At 53.4% G+C, this 22052-nt stretch overlaps 12 protein-coding genes across 12 annotated transcripts; 5 read left to right on the forward strand and 7 right to left on the reverse strand.

The window, feature by feature from the left end:
• Positions 1 to 8: 8 nt before the first annotated feature.
• Positions 9 to 2423, forward strand: Z519_01356 (uncharacterized protein; the record flags this gene model as incomplete). The annotated part of the gene is made up of 4 exons (XM_016759113.1): positions 9 to 59; positions 115 to 130; positions 199 to 704; positions 756 to 2423. The coding sequence occupies 4 exons, from the start codon at positions 9 to 11 to the stop codon at positions 2421 to 2423; spliced, it is 2241 nt and encodes a 746-aa protein (XP_016624441.1).
• A 409-nt stretch (positions 2424 to 2832) lies between these two features.
• Z519_01357 (uncharacterized protein) lies at positions 2833 to 3995 on the reverse strand (the record flags this gene model as incomplete). Its single annotated transcript, XM_016759114.1, has 2 exons — positions 2833 to 3738; positions 3906 to 3995. 2 exons carry the CDS (start codon positions 3993 to 3995, stop codon positions 2833 to 2835), a joined length of 996 nt encoding a protein of 331 aa, XP_016624442.1.
• A 638-nt stretch (positions 3996 to 4633) lies between these two features.
• Positions 4634 to 5140, reverse strand: Z519_01358 (uncharacterized protein; the record flags this gene model as incomplete). Its single annotated transcript, XM_016759115.1, has 1 exon — positions 4634 to 5140. One exon carries the CDS (start codon positions 5138 to 5140, stop codon positions 4634 to 4636), a length of 507 nt encoding a protein of 168 aa, XP_016624443.1.
• Positions 5141 to 5209: 69 nt separating this feature from the next.
• On the reverse strand, positions 5210 to 5773 carry Z519_01359 (uncharacterized protein; the record flags this gene model as incomplete). Its single annotated transcript, XM_016759116.1, has 2 exons — positions 5210 to 5657; positions 5709 to 5773. 2 exons carry the CDS (start codon positions 5771 to 5773, stop codon positions 5210 to 5212), a joined length of 513 nt encoding a protein of 170 aa, XP_016624444.1.
• Positions 5774 to 7313: 1540 nt separating this feature from the next.
• On the reverse strand, positions 7314 to 7520 carry Z519_01360 (uncharacterized protein; the record flags this gene model as incomplete). Its single annotated transcript, XM_016759117.1, has 1 exon — positions 7314 to 7520. The coding sequence occupies one exon, from the start codon at positions 7518 to 7520 to the stop codon at positions 7314 to 7316; it is 207 nt and encodes a 68-aa protein (XP_016624445.1).
• Positions 7521 to 8378: 858 nt separating this feature from the next.
• On the forward strand, positions 8379 to 9443 carry Z519_01361 (uncharacterized protein; the record flags this gene model as incomplete). Its single annotated transcript, XM_016759118.1, has 1 exon — positions 8379 to 9443. One exon carries the CDS (start codon positions 8379 to 8381, stop codon positions 9441 to 9443), a length of 1065 nt encoding a protein of 354 aa, XP_016624446.1.
• Positions 9444 to 9835: 392 nt separating this feature from the next.
• Z519_01362 (uncharacterized protein) lies at positions 9836 to 10521 on the reverse strand (the record flags this gene model as incomplete). The annotated part of the gene is made up of 2 exons (XM_016759119.1): positions 9836 to 10280; positions 10379 to 10521. The coding sequence occupies 2 exons, from the start codon at positions 10519 to 10521 to the stop codon at positions 9836 to 9838; spliced, it is 588 nt and encodes a 195-aa protein (XP_016624447.1).
• Positions 10522 to 11286: 765 nt separating this feature from the next.
• On the forward strand, positions 11287 to 12912 carry Z519_01363 (uncharacterized protein; the record flags this gene model as incomplete). The annotated part of the gene is made up of 1 exon (XM_016759120.1): positions 11287 to 12912. The coding sequence occupies one exon, from the start codon at positions 11287 to 11289 to the stop codon at positions 12910 to 12912; it is 1626 nt and encodes a 541-aa protein (XP_016624448.1).
• Positions 12913 to 12965: 53 nt separating this feature from the next.
• Positions 12966 to 13688, reverse strand: Z519_01364 (uncharacterized protein; the record flags this gene model as incomplete). The annotated part of the gene is made up of 3 exons (XM_016759121.1): positions 12966 to 13174; positions 13257 to 13540; positions 13603 to 13688. 3 exons carry the CDS (start codon positions 13686 to 13688, stop codon positions 12966 to 12968), a joined length of 579 nt encoding a protein of 192 aa, XP_016624449.1.
• A 924-nt stretch (positions 13689 to 14612) lies between these two features.
• Positions 14613 to 16223, forward strand: Z519_01365 (uncharacterized protein; the record flags this gene model as incomplete). The annotated part of the gene is made up of 2 exons (XM_016759122.1): positions 14613 to 14771; positions 14838 to 16223. 2 exons carry the CDS (start codon positions 14613 to 14615, stop codon positions 16221 to 16223), a joined length of 1545 nt encoding a protein of 514 aa, XP_016624450.1.
• A 1736-nt stretch (positions 16224 to 17959) lies between these two features.
• Z519_01366 (uncharacterized protein) lies at positions 17960 to 20293 on the forward strand (the record flags this gene model as incomplete). Its single annotated transcript, XM_016759123.1, has 6 exons — positions 17960 to 18091; positions 18129 to 18419; positions 18471 to 18618; positions 18668 to 18755; positions 18802 to 18937; positions 18989 to 20293. The coding sequence occupies 6 exons, from the start codon at positions 17960 to 17962 to the stop codon at positions 20291 to 20293; spliced, it is 2100 nt and encodes a 699-aa protein (XP_016624451.1).
• A 395-nt stretch (positions 20294 to 20688) lies between these two features.
• On the reverse strand, positions 20689 to 21764 carry Z519_01367 (uncharacterized protein; the record flags this gene model as incomplete). Its single annotated transcript, XM_016759124.1, has 3 exons — positions 20689 to 20804; positions 20960 to 21392; positions 21471 to 21764. The coding sequence occupies 3 exons, from the start codon at positions 21762 to 21764 to the stop codon at positions 20689 to 20691; spliced, it is 843 nt and encodes a 280-aa protein (XP_016624452.1).
• Positions 21765 to 22052: the final 288 nt, after the last annotated feature.

Genomic DNA, 22052 nt, shown 5'->3' on the forward strand with positions numbered 1-22052 from the left:
GAGGGGCCATGCAATGCAGATTCTGTCAAAAAGGCTTCTCCAAAGGAGAACATCTGAGAGTAAGGTTCAGGCCTCAAAGTCATTCGAAACAGTTAGGTTGCTGACCCTCGACAGAGACATGAACGAAGTCGTAAGTGAATCATGTCAACAACTCAGTGAGAAGGAGTGGAAACTAACTTGCCGGGTGGTGACTGACAGACACGGGGGCCAAACCGTATCAATGTAAAGAATGCAAGCGATCCTTCAGCCGACAAGATTCACTCGCGCGGCATGAAAAATTACATCTGCGTCGCAGGAATGCAGATGATGCTTCTTCACCCACAGGGTCCGTCGACAAGCCGGTGACCCCAGAGAGCCTCAGAAACAGCGAAGTGGCCGACGGCTTCTCTGCTGTGGCACCCGATGTCCTGGGCTTTCCTCCCGTACCACTTGCAACGGAACTCCCACAGTCTGCGGGCGACTTGGATTTCGAGCTCATCTGGCCGGACTCTGAAGACTTGTTACAGACACTGATGTCCACAGACGCTGCCAATCAATGGCAAATCCCCCTAGGGACCCTGCCATTCTCTGCCACGCCTTCCACAAACTATGTGCCCTTTGAGACTCCAAGCTCCTTCGATCACCGGCCTGGATCAATAGGAGCTATACCTTCCGGAGGAAATCATCAAGCAGTCCAGGATGTCAGTAAGATGGTTTCGAACGTCGTAAGCCCCTTCAATTTTCCCCAACAGGTATCTCACTCTAATGCAGTGCAGTCGTCCAGCGTCACCGCCGCGGCAAGGTCTAACTCTATCACATCAGTCTTCCTCGATGAATGCCTGCACATGTTCTTCGTCAAATTCATCCCCACGTTCCCCGTCCTTCACAGAGCCACTTTCGTTTTTCGGGACTGCGCCCATCCACTGCTTCTTAACGCCATCGCCATCGGTTCTCTATATCTAGGACCCAAGGATGCTGTGGCGAAGGGTGAAGCGCTGTGGCATCTTGCCCACACCGCAATCGCAACGTCATGGCAGAGTTTGATTACCCATCGAGGACCTTATGATGCTTGCGATGGCGTCCAGCTGGTGGTTACAGGGGTCTTAAGTCAGGTATATGGAGCCCTCTCGAGGAATCGCGCCATTCGGTCCACGAGCCAAGCGTTCCATTCTCTGGGGTTTGTCTGGGCTCGACGATGTGGAATGCTGGACAGTGGGCCGTATCCTCTAGAGTCAGTGCCGTCCCTGGATGCCGCCGACTCCGAAAAGGAATATCAATGGCGCTTGTGGGTGGCTCGGGAGATCCAGCAGCGAGCACTTCTGGCACACTATATGCTAGACGGGCTCATCTCTCAGATGTCCGGAGAGCCAACTGCGGTGCGTCATGCAACGAACCAGCTAACACTGCCCAGCGACGAAGCAGCATTCGAGGCGTCAACGGCCAACGAATGGATATCCCACATGCAGGCTTCAGCGTCGTTTCAAACCCCGTCCTTTCGGAGCATTCTCCGGCGCCTCTTCCATCCCGCAGATGAGTCGAGTTGGCTAGACGCAACGCTGTCGGCATTCTCTTACAAAGTCATCCTGGAAGGCCTACAGTCCCTGATTTCCGACGACGACTCGGACGAAGGCACGGCCGTTGGAGTTCCCACCCGCGGCGAGGTTCGAGCCGCGCTGAACAAGGTCTACGAAAGCATCAGGCTCAACCCTTCTCTGTCGTCGGAAGACCGCCACGAGACTCTCTTGCGCTGGCATGCTATATGTCTTGACACAAACGTCGATTCATCCCTGCTTTGCCGCAACCTGTGCGCTAAATACGGCATCACCCAGCACATCTGGCGCAACAGCCACGGGCCGAAATCAAACATCGATCTCGCGGCGTGGGTAACGACCTCGGCAGCGCGCAGCGCCTTGCTCCACGCAATGGCCATCCAGGAAATCATCGAACAGCTGCCCCGCGGCCGCGCGCACGCCATCAACATGCCCAGCTCCTTGTTCGCCGCGGCGACTGTCTACTCGGTGTTCGCGCTGGGCGGCCAACCTGCGCTGAAAATCCCTTCCACCGTGGTCTGGCAGGACGTTCTCTTGTCCGATACCAGGAGCAGCCGAACCGACCCGCCGTCATCATTATCTTCATCATACTTGCCTTCTTCTTCGTCCCCGTCGTCGTCCTCACTATCATTCACATCCCCATCCTCCTCGTCGTTGTACACTACTACCACTCCTAATGTCCCCAACGTTGCCCGCAGGAGCGAGTCCGACACGGCGCGCTACATCCGCGGCGAGAGCGATAGCTTTCAGAGATTCAATGCGGCCTCAACCTCAAGGAATCTGCTATACGAGCTGAACTCGATGGAGAAGCTGTTCCGCTGTCTCATCGCGCAGTGGGGAGTTGCGGTGGATATGGAGGCTGTGGTTGAGAAGTGGATTGAGCTTTGTCATTAAGTAAGCGGTGGGTGAGTTGACCTTTTATCGCCCTGGTCTTAGCGAGCGTTAGACACGCACACACATATAGAGAGATAATTGCTGTTTCCTCGTCTATCCTTTCCGTACCGAGAACAGGAGGCATAATATACATGTTGCCTATGTGGGGGAGGGGGGATTGGCGTTGTCCGGAAACATGAGTATAACAGAAAGGCGAGAGATATGATACCCCTTTGACTACATAGGATTGTGAGGGCCTGTTTTGGGGGGCCAGATTCTTGGTTCTCTTACAAACGAAAACACCAACCGACCAACAAACTCTTTTTGGTTCTGTTGAATCCAAACCCTTACGCGATCATGCGGCGCATATCTCATCATCTCATCCCGACCAGTTCCATCTCGTCCCAAGCTCCACCCTTATCCATGTCCGCTACTGCTTCTCGGCCAACGAGATCCTGCCTTGGTCATCATAGACAATCTCGCGCATCTTGACGCTGCGGAGGTGGTCGACGCCCTTGCTGAGCTCGCAGTCGTGGTAGAACAGGTACCACTTGCCGCGGAACTCGACGATGCTGTGGTGCGTGGTCCAGCCCAGCACGGGCTCCAGGATGCGGCCGGCGTAGGTGAAAGGGCCCAGTGGGCTGTCGCCGACCGCGTACACCAGGTAGTGCGTGTCACCGGTCGAGTAACTGAAATAGTACTTGCCGCGGTACTTGTGCATCCATGCAGCCTCGAAGAAGCGGCGGTCGTGGTCGTCGGCGGCGAGCAAAGCGCCGGTCTTTTCGTCGCGGATCTCCAGCGGCGTCACGGCGGACGCGAAACTGCGCATGTCGGAAGACAGCTTGGCTGCGCGGGGCAGCAGCGCGGGCACGTCGTGGCCCTTCGGCTCCTGGGGGCCGGACATGGAAGCGTCGAACTTATCACGCCCACCCTCGCCCGACGAGGACCAACATTGCAGCTGACCGCCCCAGATGCCGCCGAAATAGAGATATGCCTGGCCGTCGTCGTCGACGAAGCACGCCGGGTCAATACTGTAACTGCCCTGGATGGGCTCCGGGTCTGGTACGAACGGGCCCGCTGGAGAATCGCCCACGGCGACCCCGATGCGGAAGATACCCTCCTTGTCCCTTGCGGGAAAGTACAGGTAGTATTTACCGTCCTTTGTCGCGGCATCGGGCGCCCACAACTGTTTCGACACCCAGGGGATGTCTTCGGCCCTGAGCACGACGCCGTGGTCCGTCACCGGCCCGCCGGGCTCCGAGAGCGACAGGACGTGGTAGTCGGCCATGTCGTACTGGTCGCCATTGTCGTTGAACTGGATGTCTGTTTCGCGGTCCTGGGCAGAAGTGTGTTAGTCAGTGAGACATCGGCAAAGGGGGAACGACCGTTGCAGAGGATGGCGGCTGACAACACCACCTTTGTCCGTCGGCACCCTCACCGTCGCCTTCTCTCCTGGCTTGATGCAGCTGCCACCTCCTCGCAAACCCGCGACGCCTTACTTACATGAGACGGATAAACGTAGATCTTGCCCTCGAAGACATGCGCTGATGGATCCGCCGTGTATATGTGGGTGACCAGTGGTTGCGGCGCCATTTCCCAAGAGTCTCCTTTCTCTCTTATCTTGTCTTGTTGATGTGGATACCCTCTTTCTCGCTCACTCTGGTGTTTAACTAATAAGAGAAAGAAAGAGAAACTGCTTCCCTCTCATTCAACGCACCATTTTATATCTGGCCCTTTTACACGGTCCATTGCCTGGGTCTCTCACACCGATCTGGTTTAGTGCCGACGGTATTTAGCCAGATTTACCCGCAAGGAACTCGAGGGGCAATGATCCAAGTGGGTAAGAAAGATACAATATATTATGCTCCGAAGAGGCGCCGAAAGGGAAAAAATGGCCCCTCTTTTGAGTAATAAACACCAGGTATGTATTGATATGGGGGCTCAGGACCCTTCCAGGTTAACGAAAGTCAGAATACACTCTCTCGCCACTACAGTATTCTAGCAACACAAGAAGCAGTTGCCTTTCCAGAAACGACGTTCAGACGCCTATTCTCGCATCATGGAGAGGTACATAGCGAGATCGGCTTCCTCCCTTTTCAGCCAAAGTACTAAAGAAATGCGACGCAACTCCTATATTCTGGGAATGCATACCTTCCAATACCACAGACTTCCTTGCTACAACGCCAACGACATGATAACTTTGCCGCCTGGTCCAGAGTAGTACCGCTTTCTTAGCCTGTCACTGTGAACGCAGCACGTTCGTAAAGCAATTTTGTCGTCGCCTCGTCCCAGGCATCCGGAATTGGAATTACCACTGACTCTTTCCCCTCATCACCACTCTTAAAAGCTTTGACCTGATCCAAAGCAGACTCTGGGCATTCTATAACAGAATCCGTCACCATGCCCGTATAAGGGCAGTTTTCCAAGGGATAGGAATTCCGAAGAAGGTTTGGGGACACCGCAAGGCTTCTTCCTAAGACCGACTCGAGGAAGCTCCCCAGGTTTCCGGCAATACATGCCTCGTGGAGTCTCATCTCATCTGCTCCCCGTCCAAAGTATTCCCGGTAAACCCCTCGAAGCTGCATTCGTTCGCGTGCGTCCTCGCAGTTCATGAATCCGTAGTCCGCCACAACGGCTCGGAACGGATCAGTCACGTTCATGCGCGTGAATCGCTTGAGCTCCCACACGCTCTGGCGCCATTTCTTTATAATCGTCATCAAGTCCTTGAAATTGCCCATGTGCAAGATTCAGTCTGCAAGCCCATATTTCCCAAACAATTCCACCATCCCAGACTCCGCCATGGCCTTTCAGAACTCCTCAAACGAACATCGCTCCACAAGCGAACCATATGCGGAAGCGAGGCGCTGTTCTGATTCGGGGTCCGCAGCTGTACAAAAACCCAACGAGATCCAGTTGTCCTCATCCGCATTGGGCATGAATCCATTGCGGATCTGGAGGTAGAATACAAGCGCCTGCCGCTTTTCCGGAGGCTGAAGGTCGACAATCGGCACCCTTTGTTCGTCAGGACTTAACAGCTCCCTCTGAGCCGCCTCGAAGATAACGGCAAGTCCAGGTCCTTTGGCGCTGGTGCCAAATCCCTCCGCGCTCGAGAGCCACTGCACGTCTCTGAGCATGCAAGGGGCCTGGGTTTGGGAGCATCGAAATGTCAGCATCTCCTTAAGCTTGTTCTGCTCTACCGCACTGCGCAGTTCGTCCTCGTCAATCCTCCAGTCGACGACAAGCCCGGCGGTAAAGCTTGAAGAGCCTCCACTGGTCATGCGCCGAAGCAAAATACTAAACCCTTACTTGTCAGCTACATCGTCTTCGAGGGGAAACTCGTTTGCGTGACAAGCGAGCACCAAATAATCCATGGCGTCTGTGGGCCTTCGCAAGCGGCAGGAAAATTTGTGCCGACGCCTGTCGGAACGGTAGCAATCAAGATCGCAGTAGGCGGGCGAGTTCGCAGGTGGCCTTGCAGAAAGCGCAAACCGATGAACTGGTAGCGTCCGTTTTCTTTCCTTTGAGGTCTTCAGTGTCAACTTCTGGCGTCCTGGCGCCATCCCGTGCATCAGAGAGCTTAACAAAGCTTTTGTCATTGCTACTAGAAGTCGAGGTAGTCCATATTAGCATTGAGGATAACTGAGGGCGAACTAACAAACGAATCCCAACCACTTGGCTTCTCCGTCGCGCTTCCGAGACATGGCCAACCACTCGGTCTCTCTTGCAATAAATCTAGGGTCGTCCGCCAATCTATTAAAAGGTGTCGTCTTCGTTCCATACCTAGGCGCAACCGGCACCGCCATCATCGATTCCTTCTCTGCATTCCGGTGAGATGGGTCGCGCTTTGTCCCTTCCAAAAGAATGTCCCTAAGACGCTGAACAGCCCTCCGTAGTCTCTGGGCTATCTCAGGGGTCGTCCGTATTGTGTGGGGAAATGTCCATTGCGGATAGCACTTCCCGTGGTTCGCTTGAGTTTCGAAAAAGCATGATTCCCGAAGCAAGTGCCCGCAAAGAAGGCAAATCTTCTTACTGACCTCAAGATACGGGAAAACTTCCGGGCAAGGACCCCTGCACGCAAGAAAGTAGACCATCAGTACCATCTCGGCATGGAGATTCTTGGGCTTCTTAAGTTCGGCGTGGTATTTCGGTTCTAGCTGCGCTGTGACTGAAAACGCTTGCTTTGGCAACGGCCATGTCTTGACTTCCCTTGCCGGGAGACTATCGAGTAAGACGATTCTAACGTTTCGAAAGCCAGGGTGTTGCTGACCGACATGCAAAAAGGCACCTGCACCTGTATCGGCCTTCGAATGAATGCCAATTCCTCTACGACGCGACGAAGCTTATCAGCTGTCAGGTTGGCCTTCAGTCTGGTGTAAGAGTTGGTTCTATAGGATATGGCCCCAACATGCCTAGCAAAGTGGCATACCGCTAGACGGCCGGAGACAACGGCATTACACCCGCCGTCATTGAAGAAATTCGGTCCCATGTTTTCCATTTTCTATAGACATGACATTTTTGGCGTAGTGCCTAATTCTTTGACTGTAATATTCGACCAAGAGATGCTCTGCAACGCTGGAAGCGGCTTGGACTCGAAAAGATCTATGCAAGACGTCAGTTTATCGACATGGGAGGCCGGTTTCGACAACGTCGCCAACCATCAGCCGAAACTCTCTCGAGGATTCCGGCCAAGTATTCAAGCATCTTGACATCGTCGGTCGACCATGTTTTCCTGCGTGAGGTCAAGTTTCGAGCAGCCACAATAGTCGCCCCCATCTCAGTGTAGATTAACGCCGTGCTCGTGATCAATGCAGGGTCTTTCCTGTAGCAAAGTAGCTCCGCAAGTCGGTCGAGAAAGTCCTTTTTAATTGCCTCGTCGCCATCTAGTGATGGTGGAACGAGCAGATTGGAGCATTATTCTCCGTTGTCAGTAGCCTCGTCCAGATCTTCGTCACTGTCCTCGATGGAAGAAGAAAGGTGCTCCCTCTGCTGTTGATTGACCCGACACCAGGCGGCCAAGGTGGTTATCCCAGACTCCAGGCCAGGAGGGAAGCTCCATTCCACGACGTCGTTACCGTTTGGCGACACTGGAAGTGCGTGAACGACGCTGACGCGGGTCATTGCGATTTAGTTTTCCCGAGTTTCAGGGAAGATGCTCTCAAGAGTGATGAAGACCAAGCATCAGGGTGCGGTGGATCAGGCATCCTGTAATTGATAACATCTCCCACGATGTTACTGTCTGTGGTATAACACGAAGTGCGGGGATGACAGCGCATGTCCTTTGTGGCACGTCACACAATGATTGGAGAATCGAGAATACCACCAACAATGCTTCATTTGTTTTGTGTGTTCGCTATTGTATATAGCCTTCATCGATAATTTAGATAGATTTTGTATGAAGGTGCGGGAGAAATCGATATGATGGATTTGAGTTGACCAAAGCCGAGAACTTTAGAGCTCAGCTTAAAGCGGTTTCGCTATTGAGCCTTTAGCGGCTTGTCGTTGTTTACGGCTGCTTGAGCTGGCAGACACTCCTTCATATTACCTCGTAGCTTGCTCATCGTTTACCTAGAACACCGAGCTACCACACCGGCCCAATACCATCATTACAGTCCTTTGCCTCACATCGCTCACCCGCAGGACTAGTGGGCTAAACCCATAGGCATAACTTCTGCTAGTCTCCCATCAGTCATAGCCGACAGGCGACCATTAGGCCGCCAACACTATCGCATCTCAGACTGTTCTCTTCCCGCCTGTCTATCCTGCGCACCTCCATTCGCCTTGACACACACTCTTTGGTTCCCCAGGGCGCCTGACAAGCAGGATAGTCTAGTTCATAAAAGATGCTCTTCCCGTTTCCCTTCCTATTTCATGGGACAATGACATATCACTTCGACACAGCCTCCCATATCGTTATTCTTCCCACTACCTTTCCCACGATACTAACCCGCCAGAGGGTAGAAAGTTACAATCTCAGTAATGGAGGCAGCGCGAGAAAAGACACTCCAGACGCATTTCGCCTCGCCGGCTCCAAATCGACCCATCATAACATCCCTCAACGGGGACAATTCCTGGCTTCTTTCCTTTCCCCGCCCGAGCGCCGACCGTGCAACGACAGGCAGAGCCTATTATCACATTGTATTTGAGCCGTGGCTCAACGGTCCCACCTCTCAGTTCTCTTCGTGGATCATTCATCTCATGCTCCCGAACACTCCAGCATTCACCACTCCTGAAGCCATCACCGCCGTAGCCCGTCAAATAGAAGCAGCAGCCGCAGAGGCTTCGACTATCACTGCTGACAAAGTGCCTAAAGGCGATGATGTACGGCATGGCCAAGACATCGACGCCATCTTTCTCGGCTTCCATTACTTGGACCATGTCCATGAGCCCACACTTCGCCTCTTCGATCCAAGCATTCCCGTCATTGCCACTCCAGAGGCTCAAGGCGTCATCAGGCCGTGGAACCACTTCACCACCATCTTGACTATTTCGAGTCTCGATGCGAAAGCAAAGTTGTGGCGCGGTCATGAGCTTCACCCGGGAGAACCGTTTCCCTTATGGTTGACCCCCATTCGACTATTAGGCCATCACGAGCTCAATTATGTCATGGCTATCATCTGGACACACTCCACTGGAAATGGCAACGAGGTTCACGAAGCCATCCTCCAAAGTCCGCACGGTACGAAGCTCGATTCGGGCCCCCTCGAGGCTTTTCTGGGCTCTGAACCGGAGACCGAGAAATTGGCGCTTCTGCATGGTCTTAAAGAGAGCCGCGCTGCGGGGTGGTTGAACACGTATGGAGCTGCAAGTGGTTTAGCCCTATATCGTAGGGTCGGAGGGACGAAATATTGGGTTCCGACTCATTCTGCACCGTTACATTACTCGGGCATCTTTATGCGACTCCTCCGAGTCAACGATACCCCTCGAACACTGCAATGGGCACTGGATAAGGAGAAACAGAATGACAGCAAAGCGTTGGGTCCATCAGCCAGCACCCCAAATCTTACTCAAGTTGAGAACGGGGGCTGCCTTGTGCTTTCCTAGGAGATCTTGGACCCCAGGAGAGCTGTTGTTTGACATGGCGCTAAGACTCTGCTTCCCTTGATCGATTTCCGGATTCGGCGTATGTGGGCGTTGCACGATTCCCTGAGACTAGGTCTCGTTATGCAGCATCGACGGCCTACCTTTCTCTGACTGACCGAGAAAATTGGGGGCTGATGTGGCATGGAACTGGGAGGGGTGATCCTAGCACCGAGCGACGAGGTAAATCGACACTGAGCGGCCCTCAGACACTCACCCGACCTACGCCGCTTTTCAACATCACTCACCTCCCATTCACCCTTTTGGCACGGCACAATCCCAGGAACATGTACTTTTGCCGCTTTTTCAATCCCACAACCACTCCAGGACGACCTTTGTTCACCTGAAAGCCACGATTAATGCCCTTCCGGTCCATGTTGTCTCTCCTCCCATGACTCCTTCATCAACCTCAACTGGAAAGCATCCCACCAACACCCACCACACTCCCATACTTTCTCCTTAAACCCGACTATAACAAAACCTCGTCTCTCCAGGAACTTCACGTATCGCCCATTCCCCGGATTTACCTCCGCGGCCACCATCTCCATTTGTCTATGTCTAAATAGATATCCAAGGATACAGTCGAGTGCTTCCTGGGCGATACCCGTTCCCCAGTACTGGCGTGAGAGTATGAAGCCGATTTCCTGGGATTCTAACGAATCAATGCCGATTAGACCGATCGCGTGGTCGGGATCTGTGTGGAGGGCGACAATAAAGTCAGTGGTGCCGTTGGTCGGGGCAAGGAACATGTTCTTTCGGAGCCAGGATTGGGTTGTGGAGGGATGCGAGTGGGGGACGGTACTGTGGATTGATACGGGATGTGAGTGGGAAGGCATTCAATTATGGCGAGGGCTTGGGGGAAGAGATCAAGTATAAACGGAATCAGTGCTAAGACTTACCAGTATTGCATCACTTCTGGATCAGAAAATGCTTCATAGACGCCTAGCACGTCGTCTACCTTGGCGGCGCGGAGGAGAGGTCTCTGTGTCTTGATGTCGACTTTTCCATCCTCCAGGCGCGAAATCGTCGTGGAAACTGGCATAATGTGTCGCTTAACCTAGAGGTCCAGGTTATTCTCCTGAAATTAAGATGTAGCTGCGGCGCGGTCTGCTGGTGCATGCAGGGCCATCTATTTTACTTCACATGAAATGTAGATAGTGTGTCAATTGTTGTTAGAGCAATCAATAGTCATTGTGGTTCGTCGGCCTCAAATATCTGGGAGCTTTGCCACACTCCAAGACAACCCTCTTGAATGCAACTGTGGTGCCTCAGCTTCTTCGTAAATGCCGACGGGGCTGTGCACGTTTCGGAGGGTGGAGGCGGCAACAAGATTCGGGCCTGTGCAGGTTTGAGTCATTGTCTCCGATGAGTGTGTGATCACACGAGTCCCAACTTCATGTGAGAGAGTCAGCCCAAACTAAGAGTAGAAGGGGGCGCTGAGATATCTTGAGGTAACCAGTAGTGTGAAAGAGCCCGGCAGAGCAGAGACAAAGGCACCCCCTAGGGCTTTTCGTTGGTGGAGTTATAGGCGAGTTGGGTTGAGAGTAAGGCGGCATCACTCTTCTCCCCAAAAGGGGTGAACTGGGGTTCGATTTACCTCCTCTTGGCATGGAAGGAAAAACGCCCTTCAGACCTAGCGAGATTCAAGATGACATTATTTTACGGCGCCAAGGGGAACACCACTGCTTGAGCTGATACTATAGCGGGCATAAGGGGATTTCAATCCTACCTGGCCCCTGACAGAGCATAGCCTTGCCAAGGCCATACTGGTTCCTTGATTAGGCGGCAACGGAGCGACACAGCGACGATGCGGACGGTCTTCAGGAATGCCAGAGTCTTCACTGGCTCACAGGACGCTTCATCGTACGGAAAGCATTCATGCATGGTCATCAATGGCGACCTGATCGAACATGTGGGCGATGGTTCAGACGCCGTCGTTGAGGCGGCCACGAGAAAAGGAGCCAAAGTGGTCGACCTGGATAACAAACAAACTCTCGCACCAGGCTTCATGGACGGCCATATGCACCTGCTAATGTTCGGGACGTCGCTGCAGAAAATAAGCCTCGAGCACTGTCGGACGCTGGCGGACATACAATCAACCATCAAAGAAGCCGCGAGGGCGGACCCTTCGAAACGTCGCATTCTATGCCGTGGCTGGATGCATTTCATGACCGGGGGACAGGCGTTAGCGCGAGATTTGGATGGGCTTGACGAGCAGCAGGACCGGCCCATCTTCGTCGACTCGAAGGACTTGCATTCGACGTGGTGCAATTCTGCGGCGTTGAAGGAGATGGGTGTCCAAGACATGCCGGATCCACCCGGCGGAGAGATTAAACGGGACGAACGTGGGACTGCCACCGGCTTGCTCAGCGAGGCCGCTGCCATCACCATTGTGTGGCCGCATCTTGCAAAGGTAGCCTCGATGGAGGAGAAGCTCTCGGCAATCCGCCAAGCGATCAAGACGTACAACGCTTCAGGATATACGGGGATAGTGGAAATGGCCATGGACGAGAATGCCTGGGAAACCTTGCTTGAGTTGAAGTCCAAGGAGGAACTAAGTATTCGCGTGGCCGCGCACTGGCTGATATATCCGTCCAAGACAGACGAGGGGAATTTTCGCCAGGTTGACCGGGCCATTGACCTGTGGAAGCAATATAACCTGGAGACATCGCCGAATTTCCGAATCGCCGGCATCAAAATCATCGGCGACGGGGTGATTGACGCATGCACAGCGGCCCTGCTGGAGCCATATTCGTCAAACGGAGTTTCGTGCGATCCGCTATGGGACCCGGACATGCTCAAGAGAGTCGTTGAACGAGCCGACGCCGCCGGGATGCAGTGCGCTTTGCACGCCATTGGAGACGCGACGATCAAAATGGCCATCGACACCCTCGAAACCGTTGCTTCGAGTGGCCGACGACATCGCATTGAGCACTTGGAGCTGACCTCGCCGGGCGACGCCAAAAGACTGAGCGAGGCTGGCATCACCGCATCGATTCAAGCGGTGCATGCTGATCCCGCCATTCTGCGGCAGTGGAACAAACTGCTGGGGGAGCCGCGGCGAGGTCGTGCGTTCGCGTACCGAGAATTCCTCGACGAGGGCGTGAGCCTCGCGTTGGGCACTGACGCTCCCACGGCCCCCAATTTGCCTCTGCCAAACCTCTACGTCGCCACAACCCGGAGATCGGCAAGGCAGCCGGAATCAGAAGAGGTGGTCAACAAGCACTTTGCTTTGCCTCTGTTGAGCGCATTCTCGGCGGCCACGCAAGGTGCCGCATACAGTTGCTTCATGGACAGGATCACCGGAAGGCTAGAGGCAGGGATGAAGGCTGATTTCGTGGTCCTGGATGTGGAATGGTCGCCGGAGCTTCTGCTGCAGGCAAAGGTTCTTCAAACATGGTTCAATGGGAAACAGGTATATCTTGCTCAATAAGTCGAGACTTCGGTATCTGGATTCCGTGCGAGAAATGACAAAACAGCTATTCTTCATGACGAGGATGAAGACACTCCCGCCACCTTCTCTTTGCTATCTTCCACCATTCCAGCAACAGCATCCTTGGTGCCTTCACCCCTCTCTTTGGCAGCGTTGGTGGCCTGCTTGCTGTGTTCCTCGACTGATTCTTCTACATCGCCGCCGATCTCCTTGGTCTTGTCTGTAGCTTGCTCCAATCTCTCCTTGTGGGCCTCCTTCGCCTCTGATGCCAGTCACACGTTCAGTACTTTTGCCTTTGTTCCTTTCACATGGACCTTGGTACGAGGGGGAGGGTGCGTGCTCACCTTGACTGCCCTGCTTGTTGCCGCCTGCGAACATGTCACCTATTTTGCCTGCACCTACACCTACTGCACCTCCAGCAAACTGTACAGTGCTGCCCAGGCCGTCACCAACGCCCTGGACGGTCCCGACCACACCCTCACCGAGAGATCCAACGGTGTTTCCAACGGTGTCGACCAGTCCTTTTACACCGCCTCCCACGGTACCTCCGAGAGCAGCAACGGCGCTTTGGGTATTAGAGGAGACGCCTTGGGCTTGGTCCGGGGGGATTTTGCCAGCGATTGCAGCTCTGAAATATCACGGACCATTAGCCATCTGCAGAATCAGAGTCGGGTTTCGCTCTCCACTCACTTGGTTTGCTGCGAGAGCCTGTCGCCCTTTGGATCGTCTGGGAAGAGGTCGAGATCGATGACTCGGTTCTCTGCAACTTTGACCATTGTCGGTTGCGGGATATATTAGTACTGCATACCTCTCCAAATGGAGCGTGTCATAGACGAGCTTGTCATGTTTTGCTGGTGTTGCTGCAGCATCCGGTGACGTAAGACTGGACAGCTTCTGGCATCACAGGCACAATTCATGGATGGCAATGCCTCATGACGAGATGACACCAGGGTTTGTGCCGCGAGCAAAAAGGATGTCATGGCCGGCCTCTCAGCAAGCAGGACTCAAGAACGGGGATGGCACCACAAGCGCTGTGAAGTGAACCCGCGCAGGTTCCCCGCAGTCTCGATGTCGGCGGGATAAAGAAGCCTAAACCGGCGGAGACGGGCTCACTAGGCTTGGCCGGGCAAGGCTCACCAGGCCGATGAACCTGCCAAAACCTGCCTCGCAGCCAGCCACCTGCCTCCGGCGGGCTGTGCCCTGCACCAAATTCTGCCGCTTGCCGCTGCAAGAACCTCGACTACTGCAACAACGTCTTGCACCGCCAGGCCCCTCGATGCCTAGCCTCTCGAGATTGCCCATGCCATCGGCCTGGCTGGAGCTCCCAAATTCTGCCGAGAGATGGGTCCTTGGGTCGCCAATGGCAGAGTGTTCACATATGTAAACTCCCCGAAGCTTTCTCTTCCGATACAGAGAAAACCCAGCATGGCTCGACAAGGTCGACGAGATTCTACTGCCGTTCCAGAGGAGCTTGCTAAACGGACTTGACAGAAGGGGGCAGTGCAGAAAAGCGGTAAACAGGCGAGTTCACAATTCACTAGAGTCACGCGGTGGGTATTGGGAAAGGAATGCGCCTTGTGCCACAGAGGTTTCTTTTTCTGAGATAAATACGTCTCAGGTCTGGTGTCCCCAGTGCTGAGGTCCTGATTTTCCTTAAAAAATTCTATAATTGATGTGCATTGATTGTTCTCTAGCAAACCATGTTTAAAGCCCAGCGCCAGTCGGCTCTGGAGCAAGTTCGATGGAAACCCGAGCATTCTGGTGGCCTCAGCGTCATCGAAACAACCGATGAAGAAACACCAAAGTTTCGGCATAGTGGTCTTAAAGACGCAGAGGTTCAAAGTTGGGTTCTGCAAAATGTAAGACCACTTGGCCATACCCAGACTCCACTGAAAGAAGGGCTAGTGGGCTAACAGGCAGTAAAGTCCTGTCTACCAGGGGCTCAACCACCAAAGACAAAATCTGGGGGCTTTCGGCTCCTTCTGTGCGAGAGGTCGAAACTACCGCTTGATGCCGTCGATTCTCGCCCAACAGCATCCCGTGATTTGTACATGAGTCGAGATTCTTTTGCCCTTATTGAGCTGGCTTTCCGCTTAAGCGACACAACGGCCCAGGACTTGTTTATCTCGAACGGAGGGTACTCTCGCTTCACAGAGCGTGACAGTAGCACCGCCAAGATCAAGTACCTCAAGGTGGTTATACAAGCACGGCGAAAACTGGAAGTGGGCGACTGCGTCCTGTCTGTTTGTCACTGCTGTGAGACGGGTTGGACTTATGGCTTCCTCTGCGGCGAAGACGTGGTCGAGTCAGCCAAACGGTTTGGTGAAGCAGCTCTCGCGTCCGTGATGTTGAACCTCCTCCGCCCATGCCTCCGTCTGAGATCCCATGCTCTCCTGCTGCCTGCCATGCTACTGAAAATCTACAGCATGCGCACCGTGTCTTTCATGTACAAGCAGCTCAGCCGGCTGAACGATCTGGAAGATGAGATTGGCGTGACTAATGCTGGGCGATGCGAGGTAAAGCGGTCCCTCGAGCATTGGCCTCATGATGTTGATATCAAGGACACTACGCTCGGGTTGCATTCAGTAGGCGCTGAGCTCTTCTTCTTGAACCAAACCTCCTGCTGGACTCAAGAGTGTCTCAAGTTCCTTTGTCAACTAGGAGCGAACTGCTCCGACTACCCTAACATAAGCCCCGCAACATGTCTCGAAGTACAGCAGGCCATCGAATATGAAATTGCCAAAACGCAGTGGGTAGGCCGCACCCTCGCAACGGGCAAAGAAAGGACCCAAGCACAACTCAACGTTCTTTACTCTGCAGCGAGCCAGAAAGAAAATGCCATATCCATCAATTACAGCCGAATGGCCCAAGAACAGAACGAGAACTCCCGCAAAGAAGTCCATCTCAACACGCGCATCGCCACATCCACTAAACAGGACAGCATCGCAATGACCGCCTTCACCTTCATCGCCGCGCTGTTTCTCCCGGGCACGTACACTTCCTCGCTCTTCAGCATTGGCATGTTCGACTGGGTACCCTCGAACGCGGCAAAGTGCTACGCCTACTGGTGCATTACAGTTCCCCTGACCGCCCTAGTCATGGCCGGATGGTTCACGTGGTACAAGAGAGCAGATCAAGCATTTCAGCGCGAGATGGAATACCGCCTTGGCGGCGAGGACGGTGAGAAGAAACCGCCGGCGGACCGTGGACTGCAAGCCCGCACGAAGAATCATACCAACAGCGGAGATAACATGGCGCCCCAAGCACAGATGACCTCGAGTCGCACTCTCTCCGTCTATAAATATAGTTGAAAATCTTCTCAAGCGTGATCCGAAATCTTTCCCTGCGCATCTCAGTGAAATGGGCAAACCCCCTGCTTTCTACGCTCTCTGCTACCTGAATTCTTACCTTGTGCATTCATTGCAACTCTGGTCACCATACCAAGCCAAGCGAACCTTCCTTGCCCGACTTGCGTTGATCGACCGACGCGGGCGGCACGGTTATTGTAAGGGATATATAGAGGCAGTCAGCCTTGCAGTGGAGATGGATCATAATCGGGATCGGGACCCGGGGTGGGCAAGAAGAACTCGTTCACAGTCAAGCGGCATATCCATCCTGTCATAAATTGACAAACCTCCAAGGATGCCGATTTCTCACAGGGTGTGAAGATCCTGGTGAATTCCATTGGCGTTTATTTCTAGATTGAGAGGACGGCGACCAGGCAGAATGCAGACGGACATACAAGACGATCATCATTGCTGGAATAGCAAACAAACTGAGGCTGATATACTGATTGTGATTTGATTATCCGGATTGATTTATACATACAGGCTAGTATGGGATTCCCGGATGCCGTGTTTTCATATGTCGTTCGAAGTTGTCCCGTCTTGGAAATCCCTTTGCTCTCCTTTTGCAGTGTTTGACATGACACCAGAACATTACGCTAGCCTCGACCGTCTCCGGATGGCTTTGTCTGCGATGACGGTCGAGGTCTTTCTTGTACATGAACCCCCCTATATCAGCACAAGATGGATGGTTGCACTTGAACGGTCGGGTATGCGTTCTGGTGTGGCGGCTAACACCACAAACAAGAGATTAGAAGATGCAACAGGAAATGGCGCTGGGGGACAAACACCTACTTCAAAAGATAGCGGTGGGAAAAAGTTGAAAGACATTGATGGCATTCGTACGGTGGCCCATCAGACTCTCCAGGCGATATTCCAGTGAGAGTTTGGTCTTGTGATGGTCCTTGAGCATCTGCCTGTGATGAATCCTGTGAATGAGTGTGAATGAGTTCTTGCTGAGTTGTTTGCTGGACATTGCCGTCGCGTTGGGAAGATGCTGAGCGAGTGCAACTAAGGTCGTCTCGAGTTGATTCTGGCGCTAGGTAAGGCTCGTCAGGGACCGGGATATAATTCCGACGGTCAAGGAACCAGGGGTCGATGAACTGTTCCGAGTGATAGTGATGGAGATGTTGTTGACCGGGCCCTGATTGACTATTCCTCGAAATCTACTACCTCGGCGGGTTGGATTGGACCTTCCACGGCCCAGGGAATCAGCCCTGCGAAAGCCCGCACGTCAGCACAAGAGAAAACAACGAGATTACGACGGTGAGCGAAAAACGAGCGTGGGTGACTGGCGGGCGCAAGAAGCCTGACAGCACCGCAGCGAAGAGAAGGAAAAGAAGAAAGACGAAGACGATGCCTTCATATACTTCCCAGTCGACCCATCATCTGCATCTTGATTGGCTACTTGTTGACATGATAGGCCTCATTTTTCCTTGGCCTCATGCTGCACGGAGACAACAGCCAACCATGTCTGTCCAGAACTCTGGTGTGACAGGGATTGCTGATAGATCTCCTTCAATGACCATTCCTGCTCGTCTTCGGAGGAGACTAACGTTAACGATGCCAAATACGCGAATCCCATTTGGGCTTCGTCCATCCGAGGATTTTGTTGGCAGGCACGGAGGAAACGAAAGCTATAAATATGGTCGGAATGCCGGACGTCGTGGATGATCTCCAGCTCAACCACATGATAGAGCATCATGGCCCAAAAGGCAGCATCCCTCAATCTCGAAGCTCTCGGCAGTCCTCAAATGGACAGGCGGCAGGCCTATCTCAGCGTTGTTGATCAGCTCCGAGAACTAGGCATCGGTGAGGATTTGTCGCTACCTCAGGTATCTGCTCCTGCTAGATCTCTCCTCTAGTTCTAAGATTAAGTCGGGACAGCTTGTGGTCGTCGGAGACCAATCCAGCGGGAAGTCATCACTGCTCGAAGGCCTGACTGGACTGCCTTTTCCCGTCGCCAGTGATCTATGCACCAGGCATGCGACGCAAATTGTGCTCCGCAGAACGACTGCTTCCGAGGCTGCCCTGCGCGTTTCCATAATCCCCGGGCCTAGCAATATCACCAATGCCGATAAAAGTACAAGGTTGAGCAAGTTCGCACGTTACATCAAAGATGGCGCGTTTGGCGAAGAGGAGTTTGCTGGCATCCTCGATGAGGTGAGTATGGCGTCCCTGTCGTCACACTATGCCAAAAGCTAAGCTGTGAAGGCATCTGAGGTCATGGGTCTTCCGCGAGCAGGGGCCACTGACCTGGAAAATCTGGAGAGGCGCTTTTCAGACGATGTTTTAAAAGTAGAGCTGGCAGGACCAGAGCACCATCACCTAAGTGTCGTGGATGTCCCCGGCCTCTTTCACAGTTGGTGGCTTTCAACAAGAGCTACAAAGGTGAGACTAATCAAATACAGATCCCACCCGTTATCAGAAAGAAGAGGACCGTGAAATCATTCGCCATCTTATAACGGGCTATATTTTAGATCCACGAACTCTCATATTGTAAGGTCCAACTCTTACTGGCATGGAGACCTGCTGACGTTCCAAGGGCGGTCATGGATGGGAGGAACAATCTGGCAACGCAGGAGGTTTTCAAAATGGCCCGTGAGGTTGATCCACGCGGCGACAGAACCGTAGGTATCATCACCAAGTGTGACCTTGTGCAACGCGGTGATGAAGCCGGGGTAGGCGCCCTTTCCTTCTGCGTGGTGTGTCTCCTGGACTAAATCATTCAGGTTATCCGCCTCGCGCAAAACACCGTCGAGAAGTTGCAGCACGGATGGTTTGCGGTCCGAAACAGATCTCCTGCAGAAATCAAGTCAGGCGTATCTTTGAAAGAACGTCACGCAAAAGAGCGGGAACTCTTCATGACAGGCCCATGGAGCGAGCTTCACAAAGATAGGGTGGGTATCCCGGCCCTTGGTACATTCCTGGCACAACTTCTGTACGAACACATCCGCCGCGAATTCCCTGCCGTCGTGGTCGAAATCGACAACCGATGTAAGCGGCTACGGGCCGACATCGAAGACTTAGGCCCACCTCGACAATCAACCATGGAACAGCGCCAATATTTGAATGGGGTCGCTAGCAGGTACCAAAAGAAGGTCTCGGATTCTCTCAAAGGCATCTATGATGCCGACCTGTTGCCCGATCACCCATTGAAATTGAGGATGCATGTGCGAAATTTGAGCGATGATTTTGAGAAAGAGATGTCGAGGCAAGGCCATACCAGAGCATTCAGGAATACTAACGACAAGGAAGACCCAATGTACCAATCTAGGAACTCAGAGGCTTCCACCATCTACGAGTGGATCCGGACATCTTACCTTGAGTCGCGCGGCTGTGAGCTGCCGGGCTGCGTCAACCCGGCTTTGATTGAGAACCTCTTTCGCCAACAAACATCCAAGTGGCAAGAACTAGCAAAGAACCATCTGGAGAGGGCGAGGTCGGCGATCGATTCTTTCCTCACCGCTGTTTTTGGCCTGTTGATCGCTGATCCGACAATTCAAGACCGTTTACGTGCTCGGCTGACGCCCATGTTTGATGAATCTGTCACCCAAGCCTACCGCACCCTTGAAAACGTCCTCGGTGACGAGAGAGGAGGGATCTTGCAAACCGTCAACCACTACTATGCGGACAACCTGGCTGCAGCACGGAAGGAGCGCGTCATCTTGCGATTGGAGAAGCTCGGGATTGCAGATGGCGCTTTCGTCCAGGCAGATCTTACAGCTCTGGCCAACGCCGCATACCTGGGCAACGAAGACCAAGCGGTCTATGACATCCACGACATCCTCAAGGGATACTACAAAGTAGCCATCAAAAGGTTCATGGACAATGTCGTCATGGCGGTGGTGGAGAGGTGGTGGTTGGGCCCCGGTGGCTTCGTGGGCATGTTTGACGGTGAATTTGTCGGCAATCTCTCGAATGAGGATCTCGCATCTATTGCTGCCGAGAACCATAGTACCACTAACGCGCGGGCCGACTTGAAGGAGAAGCTCCGACGCTTTGAAGAAGCCCATCGTATTGCAAGATCAATTTGAGGCCGAATGAAACGCATCCCTTGTGATGCTTCCCCGGGCACGGTTTCTGAGATCCCTCCCCCCAAGACAGGGGTTTCCCCCTCGCCTCGAGCACGGTCCTGTGTGTGAGAAGTATTTGACTTATGCTATACTGCATGCCCTGAACTCGTTCGATATTTATTCATTGCGGTTACATACCAAATCATTCCGTCCCCCCCTTTTTGGATTTGCCATGCTAGTAATGATGATGCAGTGCCTCCCCCGTTGACATGGAAATGCAATCAGCAAGTTTTCAAGCACGCAAGCAGGAACTCAACTATGCCGGCTAGCCAAAGTGGCACGGCGCACCCGAGAGAATCTGACGAGGGCACGCCTCCGTTCTCTTCCTCTCTTCCCTTTCCCACTCTGTCCTGCGCTTAACGAACAGGCTGTACCCTCGCTTTATCCTGCTCGACCTGTTTCTCCGACATGAACGGCGCCGCGAACCCGTACGTCCTGTATCCCTGGCTATAATCCTTTCCGGCCTCGCGTTCTGTTACGAAAACAAAAGAGAAAACAAAAGTGTCAGCCTCGTGTTTCGGCTTAAGGAATCAAGTCATCGATCAATCGACGGAAGGAAGTTCTGTCCATGTAAAACCCAGTGCCAGTGCCGTTACCAGCACCAGTAATGGGGTTCTTGGAACTCACCGTGGTCAGGCGGGAAGTTCTCCCTCCTATGTTTATAATACCTCTGTCGCAGATCTACTCCGTCGCTCCTGCCGTGGTACGTCGCATAGACGCTGCTTCTGTTGCTGGTGGTGTGATTCGGCCCGCTCCTGTGCGCGAGGTGACTTCCAAACAACAGCACGTCGCCGGGCCGAAGGGGCACTTTCGTCCACTCGTGACTATTTTCCCAGGCCTTGGAGATGGCGCCGCCGTGGGAGAGTTCGACGTCCATCCTGTGCGACCCAGGAACGACTTCGATACAACCATTTTCGGGGGTCGCCTCGTCGACGGCAAAGTTGGCTGTTAGGTGTTCGATCTTGCCAATGTGGTCGTATGCGGGCGCGTCGAGATGCGCTGCGAATCCGTTACCTGAGCGGAGTTTATAGTTGATCTTGTCTTTGAAGAGAAGCATGTCCTAAGTTCGATGTCAATCCAACCAAATCTTCCCCAAGGGGCAATCACACCCAATCTCAACGGGACCAACATAGCTTACATCTCCTGAAACGCTCTTCAAAATCTTCGCCAGCGCATCGCCGCACAGCAAGGCATGGAACTCGGGATGATAGTCCACAAAGTTTTCGGTCCTCATCAGCTGTCGAGTGCCATCCGTGTTGACTTCATGATACGGCATCCACTTGCCCTTTTCAGCCGGCCACTCACGAACCTCTCTTGTCCAGGCCTGCAACTGCTCAGGTCGGACGAGACTGTGCTCCTCGGCACGGAGCACAAGGAAGCCGTCGCGGTGGAACTGCTCCACGAGTTCGGGGCTCGGTACGAAGGATGCCATGCCTGACTATTCTGTCAGTCTGAGCGGTGGAAATGGAAGTATTCAAGGTTGATCCAGGTTTGTCTTGAAAGCAACTCGGACAAAAATACTTACTCCTGTATCATCCAACCCCAGATTTCGCCATATTTCAAAGCTGTTTAATACTGCAGGCTGCAGAGACTCTAACCCTGCTAGCCCGAGCCTTGCGGTCTTCGTGCCGATGCCAAGCACTCGGTCGAACTCCGTCTGAGGGACGCAGAACAGGATCTTGATCACCACGTCAAGAGCCTTTGAAAGACTACCAGGTCC

The sequence above is a fragment of the Cladophialophora bantiana genome (genome assembly GCF_000835475.1).
Source record: "Cladophialophora bantiana CBS 173.52 unplaced genomic scaffold supercont1.2, whole genome shotgun sequence".
NCBI classification, from domain to species: Eukaryota; Fungi; Ascomycota; class Eurotiomycetes; order Chaetothyriales; family Herpotrichiellaceae; genus Cladophialophora; species Cladophialophora bantiana.